The following is an 18,923-nucleotide window of genomic DNA, read 5'->3' as shown; positions in this document are numbered from 1 at the left end:
TTCTGCTCCAAGCAAGCCCCCATGTCCCTGGGAGACGTTAACAAAGGGGTGTGAACGGTGGAACATAGGAAGCTGCCAGATACTGAGTCGGACCATAGGTCTATCTAGCTCAGTATTGTCTTCATAGACTGGCAGCGGCTTCTCCCAGGTTGCAGGCAGGAGTCTCTCTCAGCCCTATCTTGGAGATGCTGCCAGGGAGGGACCTTGGAACCTAGATGCTCTTCCCAGAGTGGCTCCATCCCGAGGGGAAGATCTTGCAATGCTCACATTGCTAGTCTCCCTTCCATATGCAACCAGGGTGGCCATTGCTTAGCTATGGGAACAAGACCAGTTCTCTTCGCAAGGGCACTTTCCAGACTAGCTGTTCATCAGCAGCAAAATGCCTCCGTTCAGGCAAGTCGCATTGAAAACGTAAACAGCCAAGGAAACTAACAACCCCCCAAACCAGCAACTTTTTCACACCGGATGTACAATGTCCTTGCTCTATTTTGCAGCATTTGAATTCGAGACAAGGCATTGGCAATGTGAACTGCACCCTGTGTAGGGACTGCAGTGTCACAACGTAGGAAATGTGGAAAAACACTTCCGAGGTTGCAGGATCTAATCTGGAAAATGCCCAGTAGTGCTGGTGGTATGAACTCCCTTCCCCAGCCAAAGTGTAGCGACCTGCATTTCCAATTGCCATTTGGAAAAGCTCTCAGCTTCACACCTGGCAAACTCTGAAAATATAAAAGGAGGAAGGTTTCATTTCCGCTGCTGCTGCTGTAATCCCCAGTAATTCTTCAACAGAGCCAGTTCGGTTTTTAAGCCAGCTAGATATGATTTTATACAACCGGAATCTGCTCAGATACTTAAAAACAGTCCCGTTTTTTAAGAAGTCACTTTTATCTTGCCATTCCTTCAGGCTGAATAACAAAGTTATACTGTAATGCCATGCATGAAATATGCACCTCCTCCAGAACTTGGGGGCAAAAGGAACTAATTCAAGGGCACGAGTTTACTAAACCCAAGAAGCTGGGTCATTCAGGTGATCAGGTGAGGCTGGGACGTGTTGTCCCGGATCTCCGACAATCGATCGTGTGGGAGCGTGGACGGGGTTCCACCCACATCACAAGCCAAGCCTTCTGCCCACCCGCCCATGTGAACGATCTCTTTGTGGTGGTGTCATACTTAAATTGTTTGATTGGTAGTGTGTCAGTATCGCCGAGTCTTTTTTCCTTTCTCTGGTCTCCAATCAAAATAAAGATTTATCCAACTGTAAACAAGGTTACACTCTCGGTCCTATTCATTTGAGCATTGTGATGTGAGCTGCCCAGACAATTTATTATGGGGCGCCTAACAAAGTTTATTTACTACTATTTACATTGTTATGAATGTCTTCCTCCAGCCTACATGTTCATTCAATGGGGGAACAGGGCGTCTGCATACAAATATATGTGCATTCCCCTACTTTACCAAGTACAGAAGGTAGGAAGGAGAAAAGCTTGATCTGTGAGCCTGCTATAAATCTTGAATTTCTGCCCGGACATTTACCCCAGCACATAGAATTGGGGGAAGAAATCCATCAGGCATATCCAGATGGAATGTTGCATATGATGGAAAATCTTATCATCTGGGCATTCAAAGCTTTCTTGCTCAATCTGGCTTACAAGGACAGGTAACCCCGAAGGTTACTATGGCACAGCTGTTATTCTGTCGAACTATAAATATAAATCGAAACCCAACAGAACCAATAATTCAATAAAATGCAAAAAGAAAAAACCTTAGAAGACGTGGAATATATCCAGATTCCTTTGCAACATTACTCTTACTAAGTCCCAGAGATCCCAATACAAGAGAAGATTTTGAAGTTCCATACGAAGATGATTTATTCCATGTCTTCAAAAGTTTTTTCAACATGGTTTTTGAGTCACAGGGAAGATATTGTTGATTCTCATTAGAAACAATATAAACGTATACACGGACACTGGATAAAGCAGTTTGAAAGTCTATAATTGGGTTGCTGCCATGTGATATTCTGGCATATATTATGGATTATATAGTTCTTTTTTTGATTGGATGTTATTTAGTGTATTCTATGTTTTAATTAGTAATTACTATCACTATTTCTCTATGACTATGATTTATGATACTGTCAATGTTAATGTATTTTGGGGTGGGTTTTTTTTGCATTTATTGAATTATTGTATCTGTTGGTTTCGATTTGTATTCTTAGATTCACATTCTTTTATGCCGACTGCGTGTAACTAGAAATATAGCCACACAACAGTATTTTCTTACCAGTTCAGCATTAGCTTTTAAATACTGCTACAGACCTCACAAAAATGTAGCTTCCATCTAAACATTTCCTCTTCTTGCAAACATACAGAGTTAAACCAAGTGTCTCTCTCCTCTGAAGAGGAATACAATACAATACAGATGCTTTATATAGAACATTTTAATCATTTCCCTCCCGAATTGCATTTTGAAAACATTTCAGCAGCGTTAGAACACATTGCCTGGTCAAATGAAAATGCAGGAGACGTTTTAGAGTTTTGCCAGAGAAGAATAATACTGTGCTGATTGAGGATGCTTGTTCCGAAAATAAACTGGTTCTAGTCATTTGTGCTGACTACCCAGAAGTGGGAAAGAAACCAACATTAAAACGACCATATTTTCACACCACCAGAAACCCGTGGGTAATACTGTTTTTTACAAACAGGTGGAGTGGGGTGGGAACTTAAAAGGATGTGGGCTATCTAGCTAGACATAAACATACATTTCTCTCCCTGCTGCCTTCTGTTGCTCTTCCCCATGGAGAGCCACTGGGTGCAGGCTTTCAAATTTCCTTTTTACAGGGATCCTTCTGAAGTGCAGGCTCTAGGCAGGTCCTGGCTGTTGCCATGGGAAAGGGATCATGTGCCAAAATACGGCATTTATGTACAAAAAAGTGACTGTTGCATCGCTTTGGTGAGCCCACAAAGGCTATGGTTCCATGGACTTCTATAGTTTAATATGCAATTTTCCAGTGAGTCGGCTGCTCACAGGCTGTCTCTTCATCGCCACAAAATCTGTTGTAGGTTGTTCGGGGATCGAAGCCTAGAACCTCCCTCTCCTCATGAATGCGGAAGGAGAATGTCGAGACAGAGGTACCTATAAAATATCTGCAAAGGAATTCAGGGGAAAAGAAATGGGAGATTCTAAAGCACATTTATTTATTTATTCATTGTTCGATTTATATACTGCTTTTCATTAAAATAACCTCAAAGCAGTTTGCGATGTAATTTTTAAAATGCGCAATTAAAATACAAAAGGACAGATAATATAAATATAAAAATAACTTCTCTATTTAAAAACTGAACAGCCCTTTAAAAATAATACACAACACACAGCAGCAGCAGGAGAAACAATACTTTCATTCAAAAGCCTGGGTGAAGAGCCACATCTTTACTTTCCCCCTAAAAACTGTCAAGCACATTTGTGGAAGCCCCTCTTTAGGCTATATTTTGTTACCAGCAATCTATAAACCAGGTGTGCCCACAGATGGCCAAGGCAATCATCCTTACCGAGATCGCATGGGGAGGTTCAGTTATGGCAGCCACCATTTCGTTTGGTGGTGGTGGTGTAGAACTGTGCCCTCTCGGTTGAGAGATAAATAAATAAAAGGGCTCCCTGTCCCCAAAGGACTCACAGTCTAAAAATGAAACATAAGAGAGACACCAGCAACAGCCACTGGAGGGATGCTGTGCTGGGGACGGATAGGGCCAATTGCTCTCTCCCTGCTAAAGAAAGAGGATCACCTCTTTTAAAAGGTGCCTCTTTGCTCAGTTAAGCAAGGGGACGTAAGAACAGCTCTGCTGGATCAGGCCCAAGGCCTATCGAGTCCAGCATCCTGTTTCCCACAGGGGCCCACCAGGCGCCTCTGAGAAGCCTGCAGCCAAGGGGTGTGAGCATGCTGCTGTTGCTCCCCTGCAACTGGTATTGAGAGGCACCTTGCCTTTGCAGCTGGAGGTGGCTTATAGCCATCAGACTAGTAGCCAGTGATTGACATGTCCTCCACAAAATTGCCTAAGTCCCCATCCAAGCTAGTGGCAATCACCACATCCTGTGGCAGAGAGTTCCATAGATCAATTATGCACCATGTGGAAAAAGTTCCTCCTCTTGTCGGTCCTAAATTTCCCAGCCTTCAGTTTCATGGGGTGACCTCTGCTTCTAGTGTTGTGAAAGAGAGAGAAAATTTCTCTCTGTACTCCATGCATAAAGTATGAAGTCATAATTAGGAAGTATGACTTTATTTTACACAAGCAATTCTGACTTTATTTCACACAAACCATTCTTCAAAATATTTAAGAGATGCGGGGTCCTGTTGAAAATAAGCCTGGCAGATGTTCTAAAAGAAATGCCAGAAAGAGCAACAAAGTTACCTGGCATGTGCACAGATCCACTGATCGATAATGGCTATTCCACCATCTCTGAAGAGCTCCACCTCTTCCCAAGTCGGCTCGAACCTCACCATTTCTGGAAGCAGTTTCTTCAACAATTCAATTTCTGAAAAGTGGAATCGAGATCAAGGATCTTCAGCCGAGAAGTGCCAGCAACATTTTTTGTTTATGTTTTGTTGTTTAAAGAGAAGACGTACATGAGGGGAGCTGGTCTTGGGGTCGCAAGCAGGAATGGTCCCCTTGCTAAGCAGGGTCTGCCCTGGTTTGCATTTGAATGGGTGACCACATGTGTGAGCATTATATGATATTCCCCTTAGGGGATGGGGCTGCTCTGGGAAGAGCACCTGCTTGCTTGCATGCAGAAGGTTCTGAGTGGCAGTATCTCCAAGACAGGGCTGAGAGAGACTCCTGCCTGCAGCCTTGGAGAAGCCGCTGCCAGCCTGGGTAGACTATACTGAGCTAGACGGATCAAGGGTCTGACTCTGTAGAAGGCAGCTTCCTATGTTCCCAATGCATGGCATTTTTGCAGGGTATGGGGCCGCAGCTAAGTGGCAGGACCCCTGTTTTGCATACAAAAGGTCCCAGGTTCAATCCCTGGCAGCATCTTCAGGTAGGGCTGAGGGAGACTCCTGCTTGTGACCTGGGAGAAGCCGCTGCCAGTTTGTGTAGACAATCCTGAGCTTGGTGGACCAAGGGCCAGACTCGGTAGAAAGCAGCTTCCTATGTCCCAAAAGGCCTGGGCCCTGGTCCAAACAGAGAAATTTGAAGGGAGTCTGCCTTGTCCAGCAGGGCTTTGATTGGGTTCCACTGGGAAGATACAGCCACTGTCCCCAGGTCTGAACGGGCAGCGTCCTGCAAGAGGTGGCTGTGCACACTGGGCACTGCGTCACAGATGCCTAGTCAGTAACGGCGCATCCTAAGGAGCCAGGGGGGCCGAATCGTCCAGACTAATAATGGCTTCCCCATTAATTATTATCCATTTCCCCATTAGTATTATTATTTCCTCCTTCCTACCCGCCCCCCTCAAGAGTCACTCCGCCTGACTGGCAGCGGCTTCTCCAAGATTGCGGGCAGGCGTCTTTCCCAGCCCTAACTTGGAGATGCTGCCAGGGAAGGAATCTGGGACTTTCTGCATCCAAGCAGGCAGGTGCTCTCCCCAGGGCAGCCCCATCCCCAAAGGGGAATATCTCAACATTGCTCACACATGTCGTCTCCCATCCAAATGCAAACCAGGGAGGATCCTGCTGAGCAAAGGGGACCATTCCTGCTTGCTCCCACAAGACCAGCTCTCCTCCCTATACACTTAGGAAAGTAGGGATCTGCCTTCTACTAAGTCAGACCCCTGGTCCATCTAGCTCAGCATTTTCTACCCAGACTGGCAGCGGCTTCTCCAAGGTTGAGGGCAGGAGTCTCTCTCTCAGCCCTGTCTTGGAGATGCTGCCAGGGAGGGGACTTGGGACCTCTGCTCTTCCCAGAACAGCCCCATCCCTTGAGGGGAATATCGTACAGTGCTCACACATGGAGTCTCCCTTTCAAATGCAAACCAGGGTGGACCCTGCTTGGCAAATGGGACAATTCATGCTTGCTACCACAAGACCGGTCTCCTCATTGGTACACTATTTCACGCTTTGCTGCCACAAAACCAAACATGCCACGTCTTCCAAAATGGCCACACTGCCCACTCTACAGTGGACCGTTTAGAATAAGGCATCAAGCATTCAGCGCCTCTGAAAGGCAGCGTACCTTCTGCAACAGCATCGGTCGCTACAAAAACTCTCTCCAGTTTCTGCAGCTTCAAGAGGCTGCGGATTTTCTGGACGGCTCCCTGGAGGCTAGGCACGTCGCTTCTGTGGCCCCAGATGAAGTCTTTCCGTCGGAGGTGGACTCCAAGGTACGGGCCGCCGAGGGCCGTGCCCAGCTTGACCTAGCACAGAAGAACCAGGACATGCGGAGACCGAAATGAAACGGCATCAATTCAGTGGGGGAATCTCTCTGCGCAGTTCACCCTGTCCTAGACTGGCTAACGCGACCTAACTGGGAAAAGGGCGTCTGCACACGCGGGCGACATTTACGTGGTGACGACACCCGCGGGATGCTGGGGATCGGGAACTTCCTGTTCCCAAACAGGAAGCCGCTGCACGGCGTACCTTGTAAGTTTGTTATGGAAAGCGGACGGGCAGGTAAGACCACCTGCCCACCCCCAAAACACTTTGGCCAGGGGAACTTGAATCGTTTCGGCGCCTGGAATTTGGCCCGACCCAATCTAATTATAAGAACATGAGAACAGCCCTGCTGGATCAGGCCCAAGGAAGCCCATCGAGTCCAGCATCCTGCTTCACACAGTGGCCCAACAGATGCCGCTGGAAGCCCACAGGCAGGAGTTGTGGGCATCCCCTCTCTCCTGCTGTTACTCCCCTGCAACTGGTACTCAAGAGTAATCCTGCCTTGGAGGCTGGAGGTGGCCTGTAGCCCTCCGACTAGTAGCCGTTGATAGACCTCTCCTCCATGAAGTCACCCAAACCTCTCTTCAAGCCATCCAGGTTAAATCCAACCCCACAAATGTCAGTTCAGGACACTTCTATATGCCAGAGGCGGGATTGGGGTCGGACAAACCTTTAAACATTGGCTTAAAGTAACTGCAGAGACTCACTGTGAAACCGGAAGTAAAGTTATCTAACATCAGAGGGTTGTGGGGAAGGGATTTAGCATCAAAGCACCTAAGGGGAATTGATAAAGGGAACGTTAGAATTGCAGGGGAAGTGAGCTGCTTGGGAGTGAAAAGCGGGCTAAAAAGACTTTTAAAAAAGACATATGCACAGGGAGGGGGCAGAAAATGAAAGGAGAGCTGGTCTTGTGGTAGCAAGCATGACTTGTCCCCTTAGCTAAGCAGGGTCCACCCTGGTTGCATCTGAATGGGAGACTTGATGTGTGAGCACTGGAAGATCTTCCCCTCGGTGGATGGAGCCGTTCTGGGAAGAGCAGAAGGTTCCAAGTTCCCTCCCTGGCAGCACCTCCAAGATCGGGCCGAGAGAGAGACTCCTGCTTGCAAGCTTGGAGAAGCCGCTGCCAGTCTGTGTAGACAATACTGAGCTAGATGGACCAAGGGTCTGACTCAGTAGATGGCAGCCTCCTAGGTTTCCAAGTAAAGGCCTGAAAGATAGTTAAGTCAAAACCAGCTTGCAAATTGCTTTACCTTCATCTTCGTCCAGTCCTCGGCATAATGTGTCACATCCCTCTCGTCAGTAGAGTTTAAATGTTTGGTTCTAAACATGTCCCCGACAACACGGAGGTGTTTAGCAAACACCATACTTCGACGAGTCTGTGGGGAGGAGGGTTGTTATTTATTTATCTCTCGTATTTTTATATCGCCTGTTATGTACATCTCTAGGCAGTGTACAAAATTTAAAGTATTTAAAAGTCACAGATTAAAATACATGACACAGTAAAAACAATAGAATAAAATAGTTATTAAAACAAGCTTTTAAAACCATTAAAATTAATAATTCAAATTAAAAGCCTGGGCATTTGGAGAAGGCTTCTAGAAAATACTCACGTTCCAATAGTCTTTGCCACCATAGTGATCGTGAAGAAGGTTTTCGGCTCTGTCTAACATCACTGACCTATTAAAAAGGGCAAAGCTGAGTGTACATCCCCCATACAAAAACCTGCTTACTGTATTTACCTGAATCCAAATTAGGTTTTCCCCAAGTTCTCTGACATTAAAAATCAGGGGGTCATCTTAAATTCAAGGTATTCTCCCTTTCGGGTAAACATAGGTATAACCTGAATTTAACCTCTATTTTTTAAGGGGCTCATCTTAAATTCAGAGTCGCCTTGTATTCGGGTCAATACGGGTATTAGGTTTCTTTAGAGTATTAGCTTTCTTCACAGAGCTTAAGGAAGCAGAAAGAGCCACCGACAGGCAAAGTTAACACTGTAAGTCAGTTTTTCACTGAACAATTTCTCAAGAAAAAGAGCTTTTTAAACCCCGAATCAAGACAAACGGAAATGTCTAAACTGGGACATCTCCTCAAACAGGCTTCTGTGGATCAACACGTGGTCATGTACTTGGGTCACATTTTTTGGTGCTGGCTGACGAAACTGAAAAGTGGGTGCCATGAAGATGAGGAACTCGTTCTCTTTCCTTGTGCCCCATTCACCCAAAATGTGCCAAAATGCACAGTATATCTGTACCTGAGGGAGGACTCTGGCAGGTCTTATTGGGAGGTTCTTCCTAGCCTAAAGAAACAACATCCCAGAAAAGCTTTCTACACTGCATCAAAGGAGGGAAGTCCCCTTTAAAGAGAACATAAGGACAACCCAGCTGGATCAGGCCCAAGGCCTATCTAGTCCAGCATCCTGTTCTGCCCACCAAATACCCCTGAGAAGCCCACAGGCAAGAGGCGAGGGAATGCCCTTTCTCCTGCTGTTGCTCCCCTGCAACTGGGATTCAGAGGCCTCTTGCCTCTAAGGCTGGAGGTGGCCTGTAGCCATCAGGACTAGTAGCCATGGATAGACATGAATTTGTCTAAGCCCCTTTTAAAGTCATCCAAGCTAGTGGCCATCAATACATCCCATGGCAGAGAGTTCCACAGGTTAATGATGCGCTGTGTGAAAAGGTATTTCCCTTTTGCAAAACCAAACCCAGTAGTGGGCATGGGAGACTACATGTGTGAGCACTGGAAGATGGGGCCGCTCTGGGAAGAGCCCCTGCCTGCTTGCATGCAGAAGTTCCCCCACTGGCAGCCTCTCCAAGGGAGGGCTGAGAGCGAGATTCCTGCCTGCAATTTTGGAAAAGCTGCTGCCAGTCTGGGTAGACAATCCTGAGCTAGACAGACTGGTAAGACGGCAGCTTCTTATGTTCCTGTTTCCCTTGAGGAACATAAGGTACTCACTCAGCCAAAACTGTGGTAGATACATGATGCATAAATTCAGGCCAGGTGACTTTCCCCGCTACTATACTGTCTGTACACATTCTGCTCTATCTAAGAACGGAAAGGTGCTCCACAGAAAATGCAGTGCTGCTGAAGGATCTTATCTATCCAAGCTGGTTATTTTGAAAAATAGGATTTTCTTCCCTGTCTCAAAGCTGAAAGCACATTTGCAAACATACACGGGGGGTGGGTGGGGAGAATAATTCATATCTCACCGAGCTGAAGTGTTGTTCAGTAGAAGAGGAGCTATGACTGAGGCAGAGCCTTGGACAGATATACAAGCCAGCTTGAGGCCCCGGGTTTCCCCATAACCCCAGAACCATCCCCTACCAAATAAAAAGAAAACCATTAATAGGATATCATGCAGGAGCCAGTACAAACGGGAACGCATGTTAAAGACCTAAGAACAGCCCTGTTGGATCAGGCCCACAGCCTATCTAGCCAAGCATCCTGTTTCACACAACAGCCCACCAGATGCCTTGGAGAAGCCCAAAGGTGAGGGCGTGCCCTCTCTCCTGCTGTTGCTCCCCTGCAACTGGTATTCGGAGATATCTTGCCTCCAAGGATGGAGGTGGCCTCGATAGACCCATCCTCCATGAATTTGTCTAATGAAAGCCATCCAAGCTGATGAGTATAGGTGAATAACACATTGTGTGAAAAGGGACTTCCTTTTGTCGGTCCTAACTGGGGTCCCTACATTTCCATTTTACAATGTGACCCTCAGAAGGAGTTAGGAGAGCTGGTCTTGTGGGAGTGAGCATGAAGTGTCCCCTTTGGAACCTAGGAAGCTGCCATATGCCGAGTCAGACCATTGGTCTATCTAGCTCAGTATTGTCTTCACAGACTGGCAGCGGCTTCTCCAAGGTTGCAGGCAGGAGTCTCTCTCAGCCCTGTCTTGGAGATGCTGCCAGGGAAGGAACTTGGAACCTTCTGCTCTTCCCAGAGCGGCTTCATCCCCTGAGGGGAATATTTTACAGTGTTCACACTTCTAGTCTCCCATTCATATGCAACCAGGGCAGACCCCGCTTAGCTAAGGGGACAAGTCATGCTGGCGATCACAAGACTAGCTCTATGCAGGCTACACTCTAGTATAAGGCAGCTTCCTATGTTCCTATGATTTTTTATTTCAGTTCTTTGATCTATCATACTTCGGACATATTATGCGAAGATCCAGCTCCCTTGAGAAGTCCATAATGCTGGGAAAAGTGGAAGGCAAGAGAAGAAGAGGACGACCAACAGCAAGGTGGATGGACTCGATTATGACAGCCATGAATGCACCACTGAGAGACCTTCAAGGCCAAGTTGAAGACAGATTATCATACTGGAGAGAATCGATCTATGTGGTCGCTAAGAGTCGACACCGACGTGACGGCACTTAATCAAGCAAGCAAGCTTTGATGTTTGGGGACAGATTTAATTTCTGTATTGTCTTGCGTTTTACAGCAAAAGACAGGCAGGCATTTAAAAAATAAGTACTTTTTACAGAAAAAGAGGGCTGAGGAAACGGACAAAAGATCCACATTGAATCAATCAGAAGCCATTTTAACACAATTACAATTTCATGGATTACCTGTAGTATTCCTGTCCATCTTTGGAATACATGAGCTGGTCAATGCAAGGCCGTTCATCCGTCTTCTCCTCCCACGTGCCCTCTTTCCAGCCTTCGGCGTAATTTTGCAGGACATACACCTGGTCTATAAAGGGTCCTCCTGACTCTGGATAAGCAAGCAAGCAAAAACCAGCACATGAATGTTAATAATATGGACATATATCTGAATGTTATTTAGTAGAAGCAAAATGGAACCACTAACATTGTCACCAATTGTATACAGTCACTTCCTAGCTAGTCTTAAACCTTTCATCTATAGCTCAGGGTTTCCCAATCTGCGGTCCTCCAGATGTTGCTGAACTACAACTCCCATCATCCCCAGCTACTGTGGCTGGGGATGATGGGAGATGAGCACATTGAAATGTTTTGTTAAATTAAAATGTGGCTACATGCATAGGCTTGTGGCGGGGGGAGTATAGAAATGTGCTAAATAAAATTTTAAAATATGCCAATCATTGGCCTTTGGTTTGCAAACAAGCTGTGCTTTAGAGCAGGACATATACATATTGGTAAGAGTACTTTTTTTAAAAAAGTTACAATTTAAAAATGTGGGTTGGTCAGAAAGTTAACAGACTCTTAGTCAGTTTCCACTTTGGGAATACTATACAACTATTTTGAATGATTTGTTTGTATATTTTGTATAGTCTGTATATTTTGGAGAATTTGTTTGTATGTTTGTTTGTGTGTAATAAAGTCACACTTCCCAATGACCTACAGATACCAAATTTTGCATGAACAATGCTGCCACTCGAATTAGCTGAATGCACCAACTTTCACACTAAAATATGCTCTCTGAATGAACAGTTTTAATGGGGGCTTTGGGGTATTTTTAGCATAAATTCTGAATTAATCATATTTCAACTGTTATTGTTCTCAAGATTGTTCTTGAGAATATTGTTCTCAACACTCAATCAGATAAATAATTCCAAAACAACACCCAAGAAAAGCAGGCCTTTCTCAAATTCAAATTTGTCACTACTAATAAATATTTATTAATGAATTTACTATGATTCATGTTTACCACATGCAATTATACAATAAAATGAATAAGTCTTGAAGTTGAAATCCTACCAATTTCAAGCTGTTCTTTTATTTCCTTTTGCAAGCACAAGAATAAAAAAATATTCTGTTATGTATATTTAATTTCTTGAACTTTCCTAGAAGTGTTATCTACACAAAATGATTTTGCCAGTCAATGACTGGTCTCACTTACTCGTTTTATTTTAATACACCTCAGTTAAATAGATTCAGATAGAAAAGCCTGAGGTAAAACTGCTGTATGATTTACATATCATTTTCTTGTATTTTTACCTGCAAGGAACTGTTCGTACTCAATCACAGGTATGTTTTTATTGAGGCTTGGAATGTCAAAAAATTCGAACCAAGGAATTCGGACCTGATCAATATCCGGACTGTGCCAGTGATACAGATGTCCCCAGGGAGGCAAAACCAATACCCAAGCTTCATGTTTCAACAAAGTCTTTATAAGAGAAGCAATACGTATATAGACATCTCTACGGAGATTGAAGCCTTCAGGTGGGTTTACATCATACAAAAGATACCTGGAGATGACAGAAGAAACAAAGTTGCTTGCACAGCTATAGAGAAGACTATGCCATGGTTAGGCACTGTAGAGTATTTAAAGGTCAACAGCAGACCAAAAAAAAATGCAGGCAACTGTGTTATTGTAAAACATCAAATTTAACCATCTGGAAGGGGGATCCTAGAACTGGAAAATGAATATCTTCCACCACCTGGTGTGGATAAAATCAAAGTTTTTAAAAATGGCTTTTAAAAATTACATTTTCTGTATTTAATGTTTAAAAGTGTTTGTTTTTTTAATTTCAATCAAGTATCAACAATTCCACTCAGGGACAAATGGCACATGACCCTCTGCTGAGAAAGATTCAGAGCAGACGACACTTTAGCACCAAATATTTAAATCCTACTGACAAGTGGGACGTAGTACAGTATGCTGAGGACTGGATGGAGATTAGGGTAAAGCAGTTTGCAAACTGATTTGGACTTAACTTAGGAACATAGGAAGCTGCCTTCTACTGAGTCAGACCACTGGTCCATCTAGCTCAGGATTGCCTACACAGACTGGCAGCGGCTTCTCCAGGGCTGCAGGCAGGAGTCTCTCTCAGCCCTGTTTTGGAGATGCTGCCAAGGAGGGAACTTGGACCCTTCTGCATGTAAGCAGGCAGGGGCTCTTCCCAGAGTGGCCCCATCCTCTGAAGGGAATTAACTTACAGTACTCACACATATGGTTTCCTATTCAAATGCAAATCAAGGGGGGATCCTGCTTAGCAAAGAGGACAATTCATGCTTGCTACCACATCATAGCTCTCCTCCCCCGATTTATAGTCCACTCTTCCTGCAAGGAGCCCCGAGCGAGGAACATGGTTCTGTTAATCCTCACAACATCCCTGTGGAGTAGGTTAGGCTGAGAAAGAAGCGACTCATGGCTGAACAGAGATTTCAACCCAAGTCTTCGATGCTTGATAGATGGCTAGTGGGAGAGGTGGGCTCTTCTTCTCCCACTTGCGGAGACCTCTGGAGAAGGCAAGAAAACAGCAAATATTCCCCTGCCGTTTCTGCCCTCCTTCAAAATGTCCTGAAAGTGTGAGAGGACCCCACGTCCCTTCCTCGAGCAAGCATGGAGATCTTTGTTGGCAGGGCTGATGTCAATGGCTGGGGAGGAGGAGAGCTAGCTTTATGGTAGCCAGCATGGATTGCTGCCTTGGCTAAGCAGGGTCTGCCCTGGTTTGCATTTGAATGGGAGACCACACATGTAAGATATTCCTGCTGGCTTGCATGCAGAAGGGTCCAAGTTCCCTCCTTGGTAGCATCTCTGAGATAGGGCCTCCTTCGCCACCTCAATCCCCCATTGAAGGGTGGTCAGACCCACCCAAGTGGGGGTGTCACCACCCTTTTCCCAGGGTGGGAGGGCAAAGCCCCCAATCCAATAACACCCCTAATGGGAACCGGCTCAATCTGGGGTGGGGGCATGGCCCCTTCTTGTCCCCCTGGGCACCCATGGTCTGCACCCTTTCCTGGGGGTGGGCAAAGCCAGCAATCCAATACCCTGCCCTGGGAACCTGCCCCACTGAGTTCAAAGGGAACTGGCTCAAGGGATGGGGGCTAGGAGTCTGCCCCAGAGAATTCAATGGGACCTGGCTCAAGGGACCCCCGCCCTGCTGACGCCCCCAGGGAGGAAGGCGCGAGCGGCGGCAGCGAGGCAGGCAGGGTGCCCGGGATGGGGGGCAGTGTGTGGGGCAGCGCCTCCCCCCCTTTGCCTGCCCGGCTTCTCTCACCGTCGGGGAGCCGCGGCCGAGGGAGGCCAGGAGGCGGCAGCAGCAGCAGCAGCGCCGTGGCCCGCCCGGAAGGCCTCGGGGGGCGGCTGGGCAGCGGCCAGGCCCAGCAGCAGCAGCAGCGGGAGGAGGAGGAGAAGGGGCGGCTGGCGGGCCGGGTCCGGGTCCAGCGGCGGCCCCCGGCAGCCCCCTGACCCTGGCGGCGCCATGTCTGGCCTCCTCCTCCTCCTCCTCCGTGGGGCGGCGCTTGCTGGAGGGGCAGGGCCAGGGCGGATCCTCACATAACAGCCCTGCGAGGTAGGCGAGGCCGAGAGGGGTCACCCCAGAGACTACAACTCCCGTCACCCCCAGCCACCAAGGCAGGACGCTGAGGCTGGTGGGAGATGTAGTCCCGGCGGGGCGCCTGGGGGCAGAGGAGTGGTCGCCCCACCGCATCCGGGGACCCTGGGTGGGTGGGGCGGCCCTGTACGAAGGAATACAAATGAAAAGAAGTCAAACGAAATAAAATAAAAAATTGGGGGGGGGGGAAGGCGCATGCGCCGCCCTGCTGAACGAAACCGAACCCAACACGACGACTACCTCCAGCCTCCAGAGGGAGGAGCTCCTCCGTCCGGGTCCTCCTCTGCGCAGGAGCGTGGGTGGGGAACTTTTCCGACGCTCCCCGAGCCCCGCCTCGCTCTCTCGCCAAGGGGGGCGCCGCGCCAGGCTCCGCCCCCTTGGCCCCTCCTCCTCCTCCTCCTCCTCCTCGGTGCGTGGCGCTCCTCCCTCCCCCTCCCGGGCCGGCCTGTCTGTCTGCGGCTCTTCGGCGGCTGAGGACTTTCTCCCCGCTCCCCGCCGCGGCGGCGGCGACGATGCCTCAAGATGGCGGAGGCGGCCGAGCTGAAGGTAGGCGGCCGCGGTGGGGCAGGAAGTGGGGCAGGCGATGTTGCGGGGGGGAGAGGAGAAGGAGCCCTGCAGCGAAGCCGGAGGGCATGGCGGTGGCGCTGGGGCTCAGAGGGGGCCAGTGGGGGGCATGATACCCGGGGGGCATGGGGGGTCGGGGGTATGGGGAGGGATCGGGGCCTCAAGATGCCTAGGGGTGTGGGGGGGAGGGAACCGCGGTGTGTGGGGGGGCGAGGCTGTCGCTGCACTGAAGCGAGTGGGGGGTGGAGAGTGATCAAGGGTTAGTGGAGGTTGGGGGTTAGTCAGATACCTGGGGAGGGAGGGAGGGAGATCTCGGGGGCGAGATGCCCAGGGGTCTGGGAGGAGGAGGTGGGAAAGGCTTGAGGAGGTTGGGGGTGAGTGGGGGGGGGTCAGATACCTGGGGGTCTGGGAGGGAGGGAGGGGGGTGAGTGGTGGTGGTGGGGGATACCATGGGGCATGGGAGCTGGGAAGGCTGGAGGGGGATCTCTGGCGGGGGGGGGAGCCCTGACTTTAAAACGAGAGGGTTGGGGCCCCCGCAGTGCTCCCTCTTAAGAGGGATGCCCAGGTGTTGTGGCCCAGGTGTTGTGCCATGGCCTTTGGCTGGGGGGGGGATTCTGGGAGTTGTAGTCAACAACACCTGGGCATCCCTCTTAAGAGGGAGCAGCGCTGGCTTGGGGGGGGTGATGAAAGTTGGGGGCTGGATCTCAGAGGGGTGTTAATGAGGGGTTTGTGAGTATATGGGGTGGGGGGTGAGATGCAGGAGGGGTAAGTGGGGGGAGCCTTGAATTGGGGAGTGATGGAAGTGTGTGTGTGTGTGTGTGTGATGGGCAGGGGCTGGAGCCTAAAGTTGGGGGTAAGGTCCCTGGGGATACCGGAGGAGTCCTGCCCTGAATTTGGGTGGGAGGGCTGGAGCTCAGAGGGGTGGCTGCTGTTAGTGGGAGTATAAAGGGGGTCCTGTAGTTCAAAGGAGGGAGCAGAGGAAGCTGCCCTATACGGAGTCCGGCCCTTGGTCCATCTAGCTCAGGATTGTCTTCACAGGCTGGCATCGGCTTCTCCCAGCTTGCCGGCAGGAGTTTCTCTCCCAGCCCTGGCTTGGAGATGCTGCCAGGGAGGGAACTTGGTATCTAGATACTCTAGGGGGAAACGGGGGTTATTGTAGGGGGTACAATCTGGGGGGTTTGGAGGTGGCGGACGCCCTGGGAAGGGGTGCCAAGGAGCTTTGTGGCAGAGCAAGAGGTGTGGAGTTGGTGTGCATGGATGTACGGAGGGCTGGAGTGAAAGGGGGGAGCCAGTGGGGGGAGCAAGGGGTAACTGGGGGGGGCGAGAGGGAGCCCATATAGCTAAAAGGCTCTTTGGGGGAGGGGTCCGTGTGGGTACAGTGGAAGTTAGCAACGGGGGGGGGGAAGCATGTGGGGTCAGCAGGAGGAAATCTGCGGAGCTGGGGCAGGTTGCAGAGAAACTATGGGGAGCTGTCATGGGGTGTGGGGAGAAGGTTTGGGCTGAAAGGGGGGCTGTATGGGGTTGGTGGAGGGAGAGGAAGTGGATCTGAAACAAAAGGGGACCCGGAGCAGTGGGGGGGGGTGGAGAGAGAAAGCGAGGTGTGCGGGGAGATGCATGGAGTTATGGAGTAGGACAGCTGTGCCCTTGCAAAGGAGGGAAGGGGAGTTTGGGGGTGTGGAAAGAGACTGGGGTGGGGGTACTTGGTAGGAGGGGACTTGGCGCATTGGGAGGGCAGTGTGGTTGGGGCGGGGGCTAGAGCTGAGGAGCTCTGTTGGAGGCAGGAGCTGGCGGAGGGTGGACTCAGGTGATTTCCCACAGGAGGGGGTCTGGTGAATGTGGCCCCCTTAGGAACCGTGTGCTGGAGTTCGGAGGCCAGGGTCTAAGACCGGGCTGCCCAACTTCGGCCATCCTGAAGGGATTGATTACAGCGCCCATCATGATTGGCCGCTGTGGCTGGGGGATGATGGGAGTTGTAGTCCAGAAATTGCTGGAGGGCCGATATTGGGCAGCCTTGGTCGAAGAGGTGCTGGGAGTGGGCTTCAGGGAAATTTGGGGGGAGAGCTGGAGGAGGAGGAGGAGGAGGATGGACTTGAGAGGGTCTTGGTGTGATGTGTGGGTGTTCTGGAGTAGAGGTAAGAACTGGGTGGGTGGGTTGGGTTGATACCTGGTGGGGTGATTGAATGAGTTTGGGGGCTTGTGTGGTGCAATATATTGAGAGGCGTAGTGGGGGTCAGGGCTTGCTCTAATTTTTTGCTTTGACTCTGGAACGTGGGGCATCAGCATTTATTGATTAAGTGTACGCACTGCTCCCGCAGCAGAGCTCTCTGTGCAGAGTGCCTCTGGGCATATGCAGAGTGTCCTTTCCCCATGCCTGGCCGCCTCTGTCTATCTAGGGTGTGCGGAAGGGACCTGCTTCCAGATAGGTTGGAGTGTCTGCACTTTACTCTTAAGAACTGCCCAGACTGGAGCCGTGGGGCAAACGTCTTTTGGGGGCCGGGCCCAAGAGACATCACTCGAAAGTGCTGAGGTTGCAAACCCATTAGACCCGGTGTGGCCGACTCTGTTGGTGGACTACAGCTCCCATCCTGCCCTGCCACCATAGATTGTGACGGGGTGTGTGTGATGGGAGTTGTAGTCCTGCAGCAGCTGGAGAGTCCCAGGTTAGATGACGATGGGAAGGCAAGCAATGAGCGGGGTGTATTTTGGAGTAGAAGGAAAGTGGGGGGACAGCCCCCCAAGTCACGGAATGGTCCTGTGGCTGGTGGAAATGGGTGAGACTGATCTCCCTCTGTATATACCTTTTTTTTGTTCTTTTTCTCTCTCCCATCTGTAGGAGTCAGAGCCTAGCTGCCTTTGCCCACCTCCAGACCCCGGATTATGCCTTTGTCCCTGGTAACTAACACATTCCGACAGCAATTTTGGTCCTTGTGCGCTTGTTAATATATTTCCTCCACCTCCCCCCCCCCCACAAACCAGTTCCTAGGTGCCTTTTCCCCGGGAGGGGCTCTTGAGTTCTGCCTGCCCTGGCTGGGAATAGACAGCAAGCCCTTTTGTGTCATTACCCTGTGAACAGAATTCTCAGGCCTCCTTGAGATTGTAATGCCGTGACCCCCCTCCCCCCTGTATTATTTTAATGACATTAAATATCAGGTGTGGGGGGGAGCTAGCTGTAGATCCAGGCTAGGCAAACTTGGCCGTCCAGCTGTTGTCGGACTACAACGCCCATCACCCCCTGCTGCAATAAATTTTGGCTAGGGATGCTGGGGGCTGTAGTCCAAAAACAGCAGGAGGACCAGATTCCCCCATTCTTGGTCTCAGCACTAAGGCCTATCCCTGCTTTATTATTTTATTCACTGTATTTAATAACAACAATAATAAACTTTGTTAGCTGCCTCATAACAAATTGTCCTCTGGGCGGCTTAACATATTTGTATACCACCCACTACCAAAGTCTCTAGGCGGTTTACAGCAGCCAGTTTCCCCCCTATATTTTTAAATATACAAGATTGAAAAATAAGGGCCTTTTGTGGTCTGTTATCGGAGTGCTTTTGTGTTTGCTGATGAGGGAACCAGGAACAAGTGTATCTGCTTTCTGGGAAGAAAAGGGTTGAATCAGTAGTGAGAGCTCTAGAGATGTGGTTTTGAAAAAGAGAGCTAAGAATTCAGGCAAAGTATGTCGAGAAGTGGCTTTTCCAGAAAGTGTGGAACTGGAAAACGTCTGGGATAGTTTTCCAGAATTTCC

At 49.2% G+C, this 18,923-nt stretch overlaps 2 protein-coding genes across 6 annotated transcripts in view; one reads left to right on the top strand and one right to left on the bottom strand.

The window, feature by feature from the left end:
• Nucleotides 1-2,419: 2,419 nt before the first annotated feature.
• POFUT2 (protein O-fucosyltransferase 2) lies at nt 2,420-14,739 on the bottom strand. Of its 2 annotated transcripts, XM_053278764.1 has the most exons (10): nt 14,282-14,739; nt 12,361-12,526; nt 12,036-12,060; nt 10,926-11,070; nt 9,571-9,681; nt 7,975-8,041; nt 7,615-7,740; nt 6,165-6,345; nt 4,404-4,527; nt 2,420-3,143 (listed from the first exon to the last, which is right to left on the bottom strand). In XM_053278764.1, exons 1-10 carry the CDS (start codon nt 14,485-14,487, stop codon nt 2,990-2,992), a joined length of 1,305 nt encoding a protein of 434 aa, XP_053134739.1. In that variant the 5' UTR covers nt 14,488-14,739; the 3' UTR covers nt 2,420-2,989. The 2 variants fall into 2 exon arrangements, with proteins under 2 accessions (XP_053134739.1, XP_053134738.1); XM_053278763.1 differs by lacking the exon at nt 12,036-12,060 and having other exon boundaries at nt 12,276-12,526; nt 14,282-14,734.
• A 54-nt stretch (nt 14,740-14,793) lies between these two features.
• The window catches only part of PIAS3 (protein inhibitor of activated STAT 3), a 28,718-nt gene continuing 24,588 nt past the window's right edge, over nt 14,794-18,923 (top strand). Inside the window, exons 1-2 of one of the 4 annotated variants that reach the window (XM_053278715.1) lie at nt 14,796-15,163; nt 18,015-18,073. In XM_053278715.1, coding sequence (XP_053134690.1) covers nt 18,059-18,073 — 15 coding nt within the window. In that variant the 5' untranslated portion in view covers nt 14,796-15,163; nt 18,015-18,058. Of the gene's footprint in view, nt 15,164-16,959; nt 17,314-18,014; nt 18,074-18,923 lie in introns of those variants that run through there. The other 3 variants (XM_053278716.1, XM_053278717.1, XM_053278714.1) reach the window with 3 other exon arrangements.

The sequence above is a fragment of the Hemicordylus capensis genome, chromosome 14 (genome assembly GCF_027244095.1).
Source record: "Hemicordylus capensis ecotype Gifberg chromosome 14, rHemCap1.1.pri, whole genome shotgun sequence".
Classification (NCBI taxonomy): Eukaryota; Metazoa; Chordata; class Lepidosauria; order Squamata; family Cordylidae; genus Hemicordylus; species Hemicordylus capensis.
The sequence above is the reverse complement of the archived record's forward strand: the minus strand, read 5'-3'. Positions and strand labels throughout refer to the sequence as shown.

Excerpts from the sequence above, each read along its gene's own strand:
- POFUT2 (XM_053278763.1), bottom strand. The coding sequence starts at position 14,487 with ATGGCGCCGCCAGGGTCAGGGGGCTGCCGGGGGCCGCCGCTGGACCCG. Across the intron at positions 12,527-14,281 it reads TCGGCCGCGGCTCCCCGACG|GTATCTTTTGTATGATGTAA; the intron begins GTGAGAGAAGCC and ends TGTCATCTCCAG. Across the intron at positions 8,042-9,570 it reads CTGAACAACACTTCAGCTCG|GTCAGTGATGTTAGACAGAG; the intron begins GTGAGATATGAA and ends CCTTTTTAATAG.